Source organism: Anser brachyrhynchus (genome assembly GCF_964034855.1).
Source record: "Anser brachyrhynchus genome assembly, chromosome: 1".
NCBI lineage: Eukaryota > Metazoa > Chordata > Aves > Anseriformes > Anatidae > Anser > Anser brachyrhynchus.
Window position 1 is genome coordinate 145,815,953 of NC_137694.1, and position 12,803 is coordinate 145,828,755.

General features: G+C 41.4%; 1 protein-coding gene across 2 annotated transcripts in view; it reads right to left on the minus strand.

Moving 5' to 3' along the window:
• UXS1 (UDP-glucuronate decarboxylase 1) overlaps positions 1 to 12,288 on the minus strand; it is a 58,156-nt gene extending 45,868 nt beyond the window's left edge. Inside the window, exons 1-2 of one of the 2 annotated variants that reach the window (XM_080603758.1) lie at positions 12,047 to 12,288; positions 135 to 162 (exon numbers count right to left, since the gene is read on the minus strand). In XM_080603758.1, the coding sequence (XP_080459884.1) occupies positions 135 to 162; positions 12,047 to 12,143 (125 nt within the window). In that variant the 5' untranslated portion in view covers positions 12,144 to 12,288. Of the gene's footprint in view, positions 1 to 134; positions 163 to 11,590; positions 11,807 to 12,046 lie in introns of those variants that run through there. The other variant, XM_080603759.1, reaches the window with a different exon arrangement.
• Positions 12,289 to 12,803: the final 515 nt, after the last annotated feature.

Here is a 12,803-nt window from a genome sequence, read left to right on the forward strand (position 1 = left end):
TAGCAACCATCCAACAGCAGCGTGAGCTGCTCTTATGTTTTCTCCCTGCTTGACATAAAGTGATGCATGTTGATGAGAATGGTACCCGTTTTATTTCAGGTAAGTATATTAAATACAAAAATAATAGACATTACCTCATATTGACAAAGTTTCCCCACACAGCTGGAAAATAAAAAGAGGGAGAACATTAGTGTCATGTAACAGTATAAGGTAATTTTTTCCATCATCATCATAAGGAATTTAAAACAATATTGAGTGTGTTCACCACATCATCTAAGTAAGTTACATACATGGCATAGCAAACCAAGTGACCAGAACACAGTTTAGGAGTATAGGAGGAATTCTGATGATTACATGAGACTACAAAGAAGGAAAATAGAACAATTTAATTAAAGAGGGCTTGTCTATTCCAGTGCACACCTGGAACTGTCTGGCCAATAAATCAGCAGATACATTTATCTGACTCTTATCCCCACACTATATTAAGTAAACAAAATACACAAGAATTCTCTAATTTGTCACTGCACACCTTAAAAATGAGTTCTAGACATGTTTATTACATATATTGAAAGACTGGCAACAGCAAGAAAGAAGTCCCATAGCCCCGAACAACAAGAATTGGAAACTGCAGAATGACAAGGATAAAAGCACTGGCTGCTACAGGCAATAGCTGAACCAGTTCAAAGAGTTGGCATAACAGTCCTGCACTAAAAGTAGTTGCAAGTGCTAATTTGCATGCTCTCTCTCATTTTCAATAAATATATAGTAGTGATGCAAACTCAAACAGAACCTAAGCAACATAACCAAATGCCTCACTGAGCAGCAATGCTCATTTATTACATATTTTGTATGGAAATGTTTTAAGAAAGACAAATCACTATATGAAATGATACAGCAAACAAGTATCAGCTGTTTCTCCGTGTTCATGAAAAGATTCATTTGCTGAATCTATTCCCTACTAGAAAACATCTTCTGAAACTATTCAGGGTTTAAGCGATTACACAAAGACTATCAGAACACAGATTTTCCTTTTCACTTTCAACTAGGACACAGAATGTGGCTTAAAGTGGGGAAAAAAAAAAAAAAAAAAAAGGAAAAAGGAAGAGAGAGAGAGAGAAGCTATAAAGCAGGCTACAGAGCTGCCAACTTCAGAATGTCAACACAAATAAGGTTAACGTGGGACAGTTACATAAGGGACTCTGCAACAATAAACAACACAGAAAATATACCCTGAATATCTTCAGAAAATCATTTCACAATTGTTGCAGCCCACATGCAGTTATGGTATTAACATACATATGGAAAGCTTCTGAAGTGACCTCAGTTTTTGCAAGCTGTGCTTCAGGCCTCAAGTAGCAGCTCAGTGAAGTACTTTGCCTAGATTGTGGCCTTGCAGATACACTTTCATGGTTATTATTTAGTGATCTCAAGCAAAGAGGCGTTACAGAGACGAGAACAAAAATACAGCTACAGTCACAGGCATTTTCTGGGCAACAGAAGGAACAAAATATGCTTGGGAAAGAGGAATAGGGGAGGACACAAGTGAGAATTCAATAAAGCAGTTACTGTTCCACCCTTCATGGGATGGCAAAGCTACTGGACTGCGTTAAACTGCTGAGTGCTGCCGAGTCATTCAAAGAGAAATTCAAATGAATTCTTGACCATCAAACTATAGGAGGGCACTATGATATCAGCAGTGGTATCATAAACCCCCATCTTCTTTTGGGAAGAGAGAAGGAAGCTTTACATTAGAATAGATGATCAATACAATTCAGCTGAAATAAAAAGCACTGTGGATTTTACATTAATTAGAGTAAATTCTCAGTGGGAAAAGAGACAGTTTTGAGCACTAATGGTAAATTCAAGTTATTTACTGTGTGGCTAGGATTTTAGAATTATTCGTGATAATATTAAAGGCAAAGCTTTTTTTTTTTTTTTTTTTTTTACAGTGAATGATGATCATGTAATAACTATAGGTACAGAATTCTCAAGCTACACATCACTCAGATATACTTACAGTCGGTTATTTTTCTGGGCTACCGAAACCCATACAAGTAATGTAAGGTATTGTTTGTGCAATGTCAGGAAACATCTGGGCTTAGTTGGTGAAGCAGGAATTGACAAAAAAAAAGTCACCAGCTGCACCACAAATACCATCCTGCTGGTTTTGTTGCAGCAAAAAAAACCGTGCAGCTACACTACATACAAGAAATTGGATTCCTAAAGGAAACGTGTTAGCTGTGCATGCTCAGTTTCCACAGCAGGGAATGGGAACTCAGAAAAGCATCCATCTATTTCCAAAAATACTGTGCTCGATATCACAACTCTGTAGGACTAAGTGACCTTCTTACAAAAATAGTCAAACTTCCTGGAAGTTTTAACACTGAAAAAAAAGGAAAAAATACAAAATGAACCACATAGAGGAAATCCCACACAGAAGGATCCGAAGGACACTAAAGCATCTCTCACGCACAGACCTGCCACAGAAGTTTGCGTGGACCTCCTGTCCTCACAAAGCGTTCTGAATGTACGGCTCTACAGAGATTTTCTTTTGCTGCTGGGTGTTCACACCTAGATTATGTCAAGTTTGAAGAGATCACAGGTATGGTTTTGCAGCATGGATTTATTTATTTTTTTAAATGCACATCACAGCTGTGTATATATCGGTCTTCTACAGCTGCAGAACCTGCAGTATGATTATGGCTTACAGAGGATTTCCTGGACTTGTCACTTCCTTGCCCTAAAGGTTACACCAAGGCAGGTCTGACATTCAGCAAGGAACATATTCCGAATGATAAAAACATATTAAGGCTACGGGGCCCAAATCCACAAGCAGAATGATGCAGAATTACAAACCAAAATCTGAGACAAAAATCATCAAAGGCACCATAAAACCCACGCCAACCAAGTTCAGGCACCAAAAGCTGCAGATGTGGATGGTTAAAAATGCTTCCATACCAGGTCATGAATCAGACAATACGCACAAACCCAGCTCTCACAAGCATCAGACTCCTAATGGACCCAATCTGAGCAAATTCTAATGTAACTGAGCACTTCAGTGTAAAAGCCAGTCTAAGACAAAACAAAAATGAACCAACACCACCACAACACAACAAGAAAAATCTAAAGCTAAATCTTTTAATTCAGGACGTACTTATCCAGGGTAACAGATGCCAATTCGAGCCGTAGAGATCCTCTCCCTCAACAGCCATGAAAACTTCCCATTCATCCAGCCAGAGAGCATTCACAGTCTTCCTGCCACCCTCTGAAACTCTGACAGTGACAAATTCACAATTCACTGGACTTGACAGACAGGTGCGTAACTTGTAATCAGTGTCTTAATTGCTTGGTTACAAGAGAGAAGAAAAAAGCCTTATTCTCTCAAAAGTCCGTTTTTAAACCTCGCCCAACAACTGATTAAGGCAATAATAAGCAGCCATTAGGCAAGAGATCCAAGTATTTGTATTGCTCAGAGACGCAGGAAAGCCTCATTTAATGGCCTGTAGGAGGAAGGTGCAGTCCTATTTTGATTCCATCTGATCTGAAACATTTTTTCCCCTCTGCTTCCCTTACATAAAATAACAACAATCACTTTTATTGTAGGGGTTTTGCAAGGATTAATTACACGTACCATGAAAATTAAAGATACGTTGGAGGCATTAATCACCCCCATAGATATTACACTTTTAAGTGACAGCTTCCAGAGGAGAATGCCATGACTTGGATGTGATAAAGAGCTATAGTTTTAGGAAAATGGGATTTGTGTTTTAAAGCCTTAATCACAGTATTGTTACTAAAGAGGTCAACCAGACTTAAATATTAAACATTAATCACTTGTGCTCCCCCCCCAGCCTCCTTTTTTCTCCTCCTGCCCCTGAGAGATAAAGCTGCAACTATTTGGCAAGCATAGCCTTATGGCAAAATTGTTGCATATCTCCAAGACTTCTTGAAACTACCTTAAACAAAAGGCAGCCAGTTACAGATGAATAAAGAATGGCTTTCTTCTTACTGTGTACAAGTATATTCCTGGAAACTTAACAATTTGTTTAGTTTTCCTACAGAAGACCATTTCTGAACCTACATTGGATGCAGAGCAGTGCAACGACTGGGCTGCTTTCACCAAAGGAACATTTCAAGAGCCATTCTTCAGATACATTATGCAGTCAGGGTTGGCTTGAATTTAAAAAAAAAAAACAAAACACCTAGTAATTCAGGCACAAAAAAGTACAACAGAAAAGCCAAGCAATTTGTGTACAGCATCCAATACTAAATGGACACTTCCCTGCCTATCATAGCCTTTTGGCTCTAACCAGCTGTTTTTCACAGCTGGCAGAAGTCATTCTTTTAGATCCCGAGAATACGGGAACAGGATGCATGTTATAGCTTGATTGTCCTCTGAGTCTGTCAATTGCAGTAATACTTACTGTATACATTTTAATAAAACACAGATTACTACTCTGAGAACTCTGCATGCCTTAATTAACTCATCCACAACAGGCTGAAGAGCCAGAAGAGTAACACTAACACAATCTGAAGGTAGGAAAAAATCTCAAAGGAAATTTGTGCCTTTACCCCAGGATGATCCTTCTTCTCTGGGTCTCTTTAAATGACATTAAAATCAAGTCATAGTCTATCACAAGGCACCAACAGTAATTAACACTCATAATCTTAAATTATTAGTGACAGTTTTATTTCAGGATCACGTGCATTTTAAAATAAATGTATTTAAAAGCAAGAGCCATAATGCCTATGAAGATCCACTTGCACTATGAGCAACAACACATGCAACCCTTTTAAAACCATTTTCTTCACAATGGTTACGTTGTTTGCATTTTCAAGACACTTAGCTAAAGAAACTTTTATATGACCTTTTGCCCAAGTAGATTTAGCTGAAACCACGAGAATTTTCCCTGTATTACCCTCCTTACGTCCTCTGTTCCTCAGAATAGGAGAGTACAAGAGGATTTTGGTTACAAACGGATTCTGCAATCAACAGAATCAACACGTGGGAACACTATGAATTGATACACAGTTGTTACCTGAATTTCTAGAGCAAAATCCTAACCTTCGAATGTCCAGAGTGAATTGCTTCAGCCATATTTATTTCAGAGAGATGCAATGACATTAAAAACAGGACTTTTTCTTAAATCAATCTCCATAGTTGCTGAGCAGCTTCGGTCTCCTAGTAGAAACAAGCATTTTCTTTATAGAGAAATACTAGACAGAATGGAAAAGTACGCACAGGGAGCTCATGAAATGTTGATTGTTGCATATGCTTTGAAAAAAAAAAATTATTTGCAGATCTCAGTTACATATGGAATGATATAAAGGATACTATTATTTGGCTAATGTATTTTGAACTGCATTTTATAGTCTAGATTCTGCAACAGTAAAAAAAAAAATAAATTGCAGTCATATCCTAACTGTTAATTCCAGTCGTTTCTTAATTTGCTGTAGGAAAGTTATCATATTGATGAGAATATGTTGCAATATTAGTAGATATAACACCACACAATCACGAATCACAGCTTTGTATTAGGAAATGTCACCTGGGTGAAATTTAGGATTATGCTTTTGGGTAATGTATAATAGTTTGAATCTAAAAAAATACTAGAGTTGCACATTTTTTTTTAAATCTCTTTTATGTTGATACAGATTTCTGTACGGCAAGTAGTTCTTTGCATTAGATTTCCTGAACCAAGGTCTTGTCCAACACCAAAGTTCCTGCCCCAGATCAAAGACAACAGATAGGAACTTCAGCTTTCCCCACATGGGAAGTTCCCAAGACATCGGGATAGAGCGTGCTGCTCTTCAGGGGCTTTACCTTCAGCTTGGATAACATCATTCTATGCCACTCCTCAGCTACTCATCCCCTAGTAAAAGACAAGCAACACAGGACAACGTTTTTGAACCTTTTCTTAAGGAGGAATACTTCAGCTTTGGCAAGCTGATACACTCCTACAGCTTTCAGATTCAACATTATGTACATTTTCTTTCTTCACAAGACTTAATTGAGCTTCACACTGGATGGTAAGCTAACTATTAATGCATATTTTATTGATGGCAACATTTCAGTTCGCACCATCATTTAAAGGCTGAACAGAGGTCTTCATTTTTCCATTGGCAAATTCTTTCCAGCTCTTCTGCTTCCCCCCTCCCCTTTTTTTCCAGTTCTCTGTTCAATGTTTCTACTCTTTTCTATCTTTTATCTCTAGCATATCGTTCTTCACCACTACTCATCCATTTTTGTCTGTCCTCTGTGCTCTGCCACAAACAAGGTAATCCTATTCAGAAATTCGTTACTACCAACAGAAACACCCACTATTTACAGCAACTACAGAACCAACAGAATGTACGCATGTTTTTCATCCCAAAGAGCTCATCACAGTTATTAAGTTTCAATCAGGATCTTCCATTTCATTCACTACATACATTTGAGTGTACCTGGACACCACAAAACTTTCCAAGATCTGAAGTTACTGAAAAAAAAAAAAGTGTTTTACAAATATGTTGGTTGCCTACAGAAGGTATGAATTCCCAAGGGAGCCAACAGAAGGACTTTCACCTGTACCTGACTGGGTGCAATAATTACATTCTGAATAAGGTCAGGATTGTTTTGACAATATGAAATTTCAGTGATCTAAGCTGCTAGTGCTCCTGTGCCCCCTTTTCATGTAAAGCTGGAGAGAGAATTGAAAACCTGTCTTTCCTCAAGCAGAAGCTGCTGCTCAAAAAAAAATAAAATATCCCTATGAAATGACATTTACCTCCAGGTAAATCTGATCTACACAATTCAAAGGCACAAAATTTCTTTTGAGAAAAACAGTTTTTCCGTTTCCTTTAAAGCAACACTTTTTAACTGCAGGTTAAAAGTAAAACAAAAAGCAAAATCGGCAGAAATGATAAAGGTTAGCTTTCAGTTCCCACAACAGGCAGGCACTAAACATTCTACCTGATACACTTTTGAATTTGAAGAAATGCTTCTTAAAGTTGTAGCAATATTTTTTTTTGAAATGCACCTGAGTGGGAACACTGACTTCCTTGGTAAAGCTTGGCAGATCTAGGAGTAAGTGTTTTATACACCTGAAATATGCTTAAATAAAAGAAATTACAGCAAATCTAATATAAATCTGTGCATATGTATTTAGTGCATTTTAGCAACTTGGAAGGCAGTTTTAAATAATTGGAACATCTGCTTTCCCTCCAAGAATTTCTGCAAATGGGAAATGCTCGCCTTTCTCCTTTACATTGCTCATTTTCTTTCTTAAAGGCTGATTGACCAAAGTAAAGTTTAGTTTAAATTGGTGGTTTTCAACTTCTGTTCTCCCCTATGGAAAGAGAGGTGGGGGTCACTGTGTCAGCTTACCTCAACTTACAAATCAAATTCTGCTTTGGTCAACCAACCTTCCAGAAAAGAGATAAGCAATATAAATGACAGGGAAACACTTTCCCTTTGAAAAACGCAGAAAGGAAAGAAGATGAAAGCCATAAGAGTGTCCTGGTGTAGAACAACGACAGCATCACTCCTGCATGTGCCACATGAAGACAAATACTAAATGGAGATATGTGGGGAACTGTATGGGTAAGTTTCTCTGACACAGCAAAAAACAAACAAACAAACAAAAAAAAAACACCGCACAGTAAAACCATCATGGCTAGCAAAACAGAATAGAAATCTGTCTATTCCTGACTTAAACTCAAAATTGCTACTGGACCACAAATACATTTTCGTAAGGTACACGGCTACAGCTAGCTGGAAGCCTGACGAGCAGGGAACTGGAAGCTGCTGAAGACAGTAAACTGATTTGCACAAACCCGCAGTTGAAAGGCTGCTCTGCAGGACATAAAGTCAGAAAGCAAATGTTTATGGTTTGTTTTCTTTTGGTGGAGAATCCGTGGCATGCTGACACAAAAAGCAGGCGAGCCTGATGTCACATCAGACCACTCCTGAATCATCCCTGGCCTGTCAATCCTGATGCCTTGCTGTAAAACAGTCGGGGGAGGAAGAATGGCTCCTGCTATTCTCAAAAGCAGCGCTAAATAACTTTCAGACAGCCGGCCAGAAGCAGTAAAACAGGACCAAATTCATAGCTATTCTCCTATCACGGGAAGTGAAAGTAAAAGCTTATCGGAATACAACATTAAGTGGTATTTAAACTTCATTTTGAACAAATGCTATACATACAGCACGCAAGAGCCCAGTAAGATTTAAACCGATCAGCTTCCCCATCCCTTGATATTCCGAGAAGGGGATGTTACACTCTTCCTAGCTGATAGAAATCTGACAAGAACAAATGGCTAACCTTATAAAACGAAGCGTAACAATTGTGGAAGCCCACAATGCTGGGAGAAGTCAAGCTACTACACCGCAAGATGTACGTTACTCACAATATTTTGACATTTTGTTTTTAAGTTGTTTTAGTAGCTGCTCTTTGATTTATTTTTTAAAAGTAGCGAGGTCTTAATCTCAGATCTCTTGACAGCACCCTACTATTCATTTTTTTCTCTTGAAAAATGAACAAGGCTACTGACATACTTCCAGAGAACTATTTGATCTACAAACGAGCAAAGAAAACCTGCTCTACTTCAACAGAAATAGAGCTCTTCCTTTATTTTCAGCAAGAACATGCAACTCCCTTGTTATACCAAGACATCAGTGGACTATTTAGAGTAGCGTCAAGATTAAAGCAAACCACGTAGATTGACAAGCTCTGGTCTTTAAATCCTGGCTACAAGATTTTAGAGTCCACATCCAACAATTAAATAAGGGTCTAATTCTATAAAGACAGCCTCACTGAAGCACCTCAGCATGCCTGTATAAAGCTGAATGAACATTCAAAACTTCCAAGGAAATGAATTTAAGGTATCTATGTATTGACTTACCAACCCACAAAAAGGTGGGCCTTTTTATTTTATTTTTAAATTCAGTCTGCATGTAAATAAATTGCTCAGTGGTTACACTGGATATTTTTCCAGAACCTTGTTAATTGCTTGCTGTTTTATGATGTGTACATTTCTCTTGCTATGGACAATAAAAATCAATTAAATCCATTTCACTTGCATTTATAATTACCTCATGTTCTTAAGCCGTGGTTTCACAATGGCTTCAAGATGATGCAAGTGCAGCCTGTAACTGAAAGGATTCATTCTGGGGCCACCACCCACATCCCCCCCCCGGCTGGCACTAGCACTCCTGCAGTACCTTGCAGGGGATCAAATAGGAGCATAGATGTAGCAATAAAACTTTGTTCCTTTAAAAGGGTAAAGACAATTCAACCTTTGGGCAAGGCCCCCTATTATATCTAGCACAGTATAGCAACACAATGTTCACAGAAGGAGACAGCAGTGCAAGTGATTCAAATAAGCTAATTCTGAAATAAATTAAAAAAAAAGAGCAGCGTTCTACCAGATTACAGAGTGATTCAGACAGCTCAGTAGCTGCAGGATCTCCAGATTTATCACTTGTGTGACGGGGAACAAAAATCACCTCTTTCACTAAGGGCCTACAGATGAGGTAAAGTAACGGCAGTGTTAGTTAAACTCTATTCACTTCAGTTTTGCCAGAGGACATTTGCTTAAGCTACAACTTTTTACTGCCTACTGCATAGGAATGCTCCATTTGGGTTCTGTTTTTATTTATAGACAAAAACTGTGTAGCGCAGGCCGTTTCAAATGAACAATGATTTTTTAAATTAACAGAAATTAGACTTACAAAAATGAGACATCAAACATGACTAGTTCAACCCCAGATGGAAAGCAAAGACTCTTCTTGCTGTAAGTGCATTAGGGAAATCACTGCGGTCCGTAAGAGTCCAAGGTAACATCGGCCTGACTGTGCACCTCACATCATGGTAGTACTTTAACCAAATTTAACTAAACTCCTTATATTAGACACTAGTTGTAGAACCTGCAAGGTGTGTGATGGCAACACTGTCAATCACTGCTCCCAGCTCCCCGTTTCCCCATTGCACCACCTCTCAGCTGGGCCAAAACATCTGTCTGAATGCCCACTGGGAGCTGGTTATAACCTAAAAGGGAAGGCGACACTGCCAGGTGACATTACCCAGACCGGTTCCTTTACTTGATGCACAGGACAGGAGTTTTAAGCCCTTGTACGTGGAGGAGACTGGTGGGAAGTGAGAGATGTGGAGCAGGGATACCTAAGCCAGCCCAGGCATCCAACACCATGAGCTGTGAAACTACCAAGAACAATGACTCTTGACAGCGAGAGTGCTGAGAGCCTTTCAACCGCCTGCAATAAGCTCTTCCCATCATTTGCTAACTCCAATGAAGAAGTTCTTCAAGCACATTTCTAACAAATTTGCATTCAAAGGCAGAAGCTTATGAATATATAAGCTCATATGAAATAAGGCACTCTTCCAAAATACACTCTCCAAACACTCTCCCAGGTTTTCATACACAAACTAACAAAATGACACTATCAGAAAACTCCTACCTCCTAGTTCATAAAAAATTAAGGTACTTCCAAGTATTTCATTCCCTGAAACATAATGTGCTCCAAATCTGAGTCCCCATGCGCTAACACTGAATGGAAATTCATTGGAAGGATGTGCACAGCCTGAAAACACTTAGTCATTTGGAGAGCACTTGAGAAAGAAGGAACGTACTAAGTGCCAGCACATACACCTACACCACAAGCTCAGTTTTCTCAAATTCTATGCTATTTTAGCCTCGCGTTATCTGACGGCATGCAGAGAACAGCGATGATTCAGTAACATTGCAAGGAGTACACTGGCAGGATTGGGGGCTGGGATCCCAGTCATTCCCACAGAAAAGATAACAGAAAATAGTCTCTCTACAATCTATTAGATCAGTGGCATCTCTGCCAGCATAACATACTATGCTGAAGGCACCAGAGCCGTAACTAATGATTTTACTACACTGCTAGTGAAAAGATGGAAAAGCACAGCAACTGCACGGTAGATTTGCAAAAGCAGATTCCAGTCAGTCACCAATCTACTCCCTTTTTAAGCTACCCTTTGCCACACCGATCTGCAGTCCCTCTCCTGATTTTTAACCCCAAAGAATCACCAGAAATGTGCACTGGGAAGACTTCTGTGACTTACAGCAAAAATCAGATGGCAGTGTTTCCCTTCCTTAAGGCTAGCTTTTACCCAGAAAGCAAACACTGTTACCGTTCACAGATCTCATCGCTGGCCAGGTCCCAGTGGCCATGCCAATTGCCACTGATCCCCAGTATTTTCAGAGCAGCCTAGTGACTTTGTTTTCATATTAAGTTTCATTTCTGGCAAGATATCAAGCCCTTTCAAAATAAGAACAGGCACTGAGCCGTTCTGGCTTTAGTATGCAGGGAACCCGAAGTCACTTGGACAAACTGTCCTAACAGTCGGGTCTGGCATATAATTGCAACAACTATAGCGGTAAGTAAATAATGAGGTCTGGCAAACACGGCAACATATGGCAGCAAAGGGAATTCCTGTCTCGTGTTTCTGGGCTAGAAACAGCAGCTTTCTTCCGAAATGCTTAAGTTGTATCTCTCCACTCTCCCAAACGTGCAGAGGGGGTCCTAAACACACCTCGCAGGCACCCGCCTCCAAAGCTCGCTCACCTGCACGTGTTTCGGAGCATCAGGCGAGCTCTTTGGCTCCAGCCACGCTGACGAGGCTTCAGAGCTCCCTCCCCACAACGCGCTGCCTACACAAAACCTGCAGAAACGTCTGAAAACACAACAGGCCAGCCCCAAATACGCTGCACGCGAAGAACGCGACGGAATGAATCCGGACGAAGGGCGAGAGAGCCGAAAGCCTGACTCACGCCTCACAACCCCAGCCACCAACAGCCCTGTCAACGCTTCCTCCAGCCCCTTCCCGAGCACCTTTTGCGCCTCTCCTCGGCCTCTGCAGCCAGGCAGCCACCGACCAAGCCCCCGCTCACCCCGGGGGGACAGGACGCGAGGCCCGTCCGCGGAACAACCCCGCCGCCTCCCCTTCAGCCCCGCGGCGGACAAAGGGCGACCCCCGGCCGCCCCCATAACGAACGGCCGCCCGCCCGCCCGCTCACTCACAGGCGACGTATGCGACGAAGGCGAGCCCCGTGAGCAGCTTCATCTTCCTGCGGTTGATGGCGGTCAGCAGGCGCAGCAGCGGCCCCTTGCTCACCATGCCCGGCCGCACACCGCCTGCTCGGCCGGGCTCGGCTCCGCTCGGCTCGGCTGCCCGGGAACCGCCCGCGCAGGCGCAGCGGCGCCCCCCGCTCCCGCCTTCCCCTTCCCCCGCTGTGGCGGCCGGCGGCCGTCATGGCGCGTGCGCCGTGGTGCCGAGGGGAGGGCGAGGGGGCCGCGCGGGGCCCTCAGGGTGTCCCCGTGTGGGTGGCCTTGGAGCTTTGTGGGTGACCTGGTGGTCGCCGGCAGACCCGGACGTACACAAGCATGCCCCAGCTGTGTGTCGCTCTGCTTCCTTCAGTGCATATTGAAAGCTTCATGTTTCCTCATGTTCTTTTCCTATCTCCACACATCTCTCATCTGTGGCGCGTGTAGAGCAGTGTGCGTTTGCTCTCCCCGAAGAAATAGTTAATATTAAGCTGCCTCTGGTTAGGATAATGAGATTTAAACTACCCTAAACCAGTCCACATTTCTCCTTCAACTTACACCTGAAGGCCTTGCACCTTTCTCATGTGTCAAAATACGTTCTTCTCTCAATAAAATACACTTAATCTGAAAAGAAATCTGAGAAAAGCCAGTCTCCCCACACAGTGCTATGACCTTCAAACAATTACTAAGGGATATCCTTTCTCAGGTTCATCTCCTGCAGGAGAATACTGCA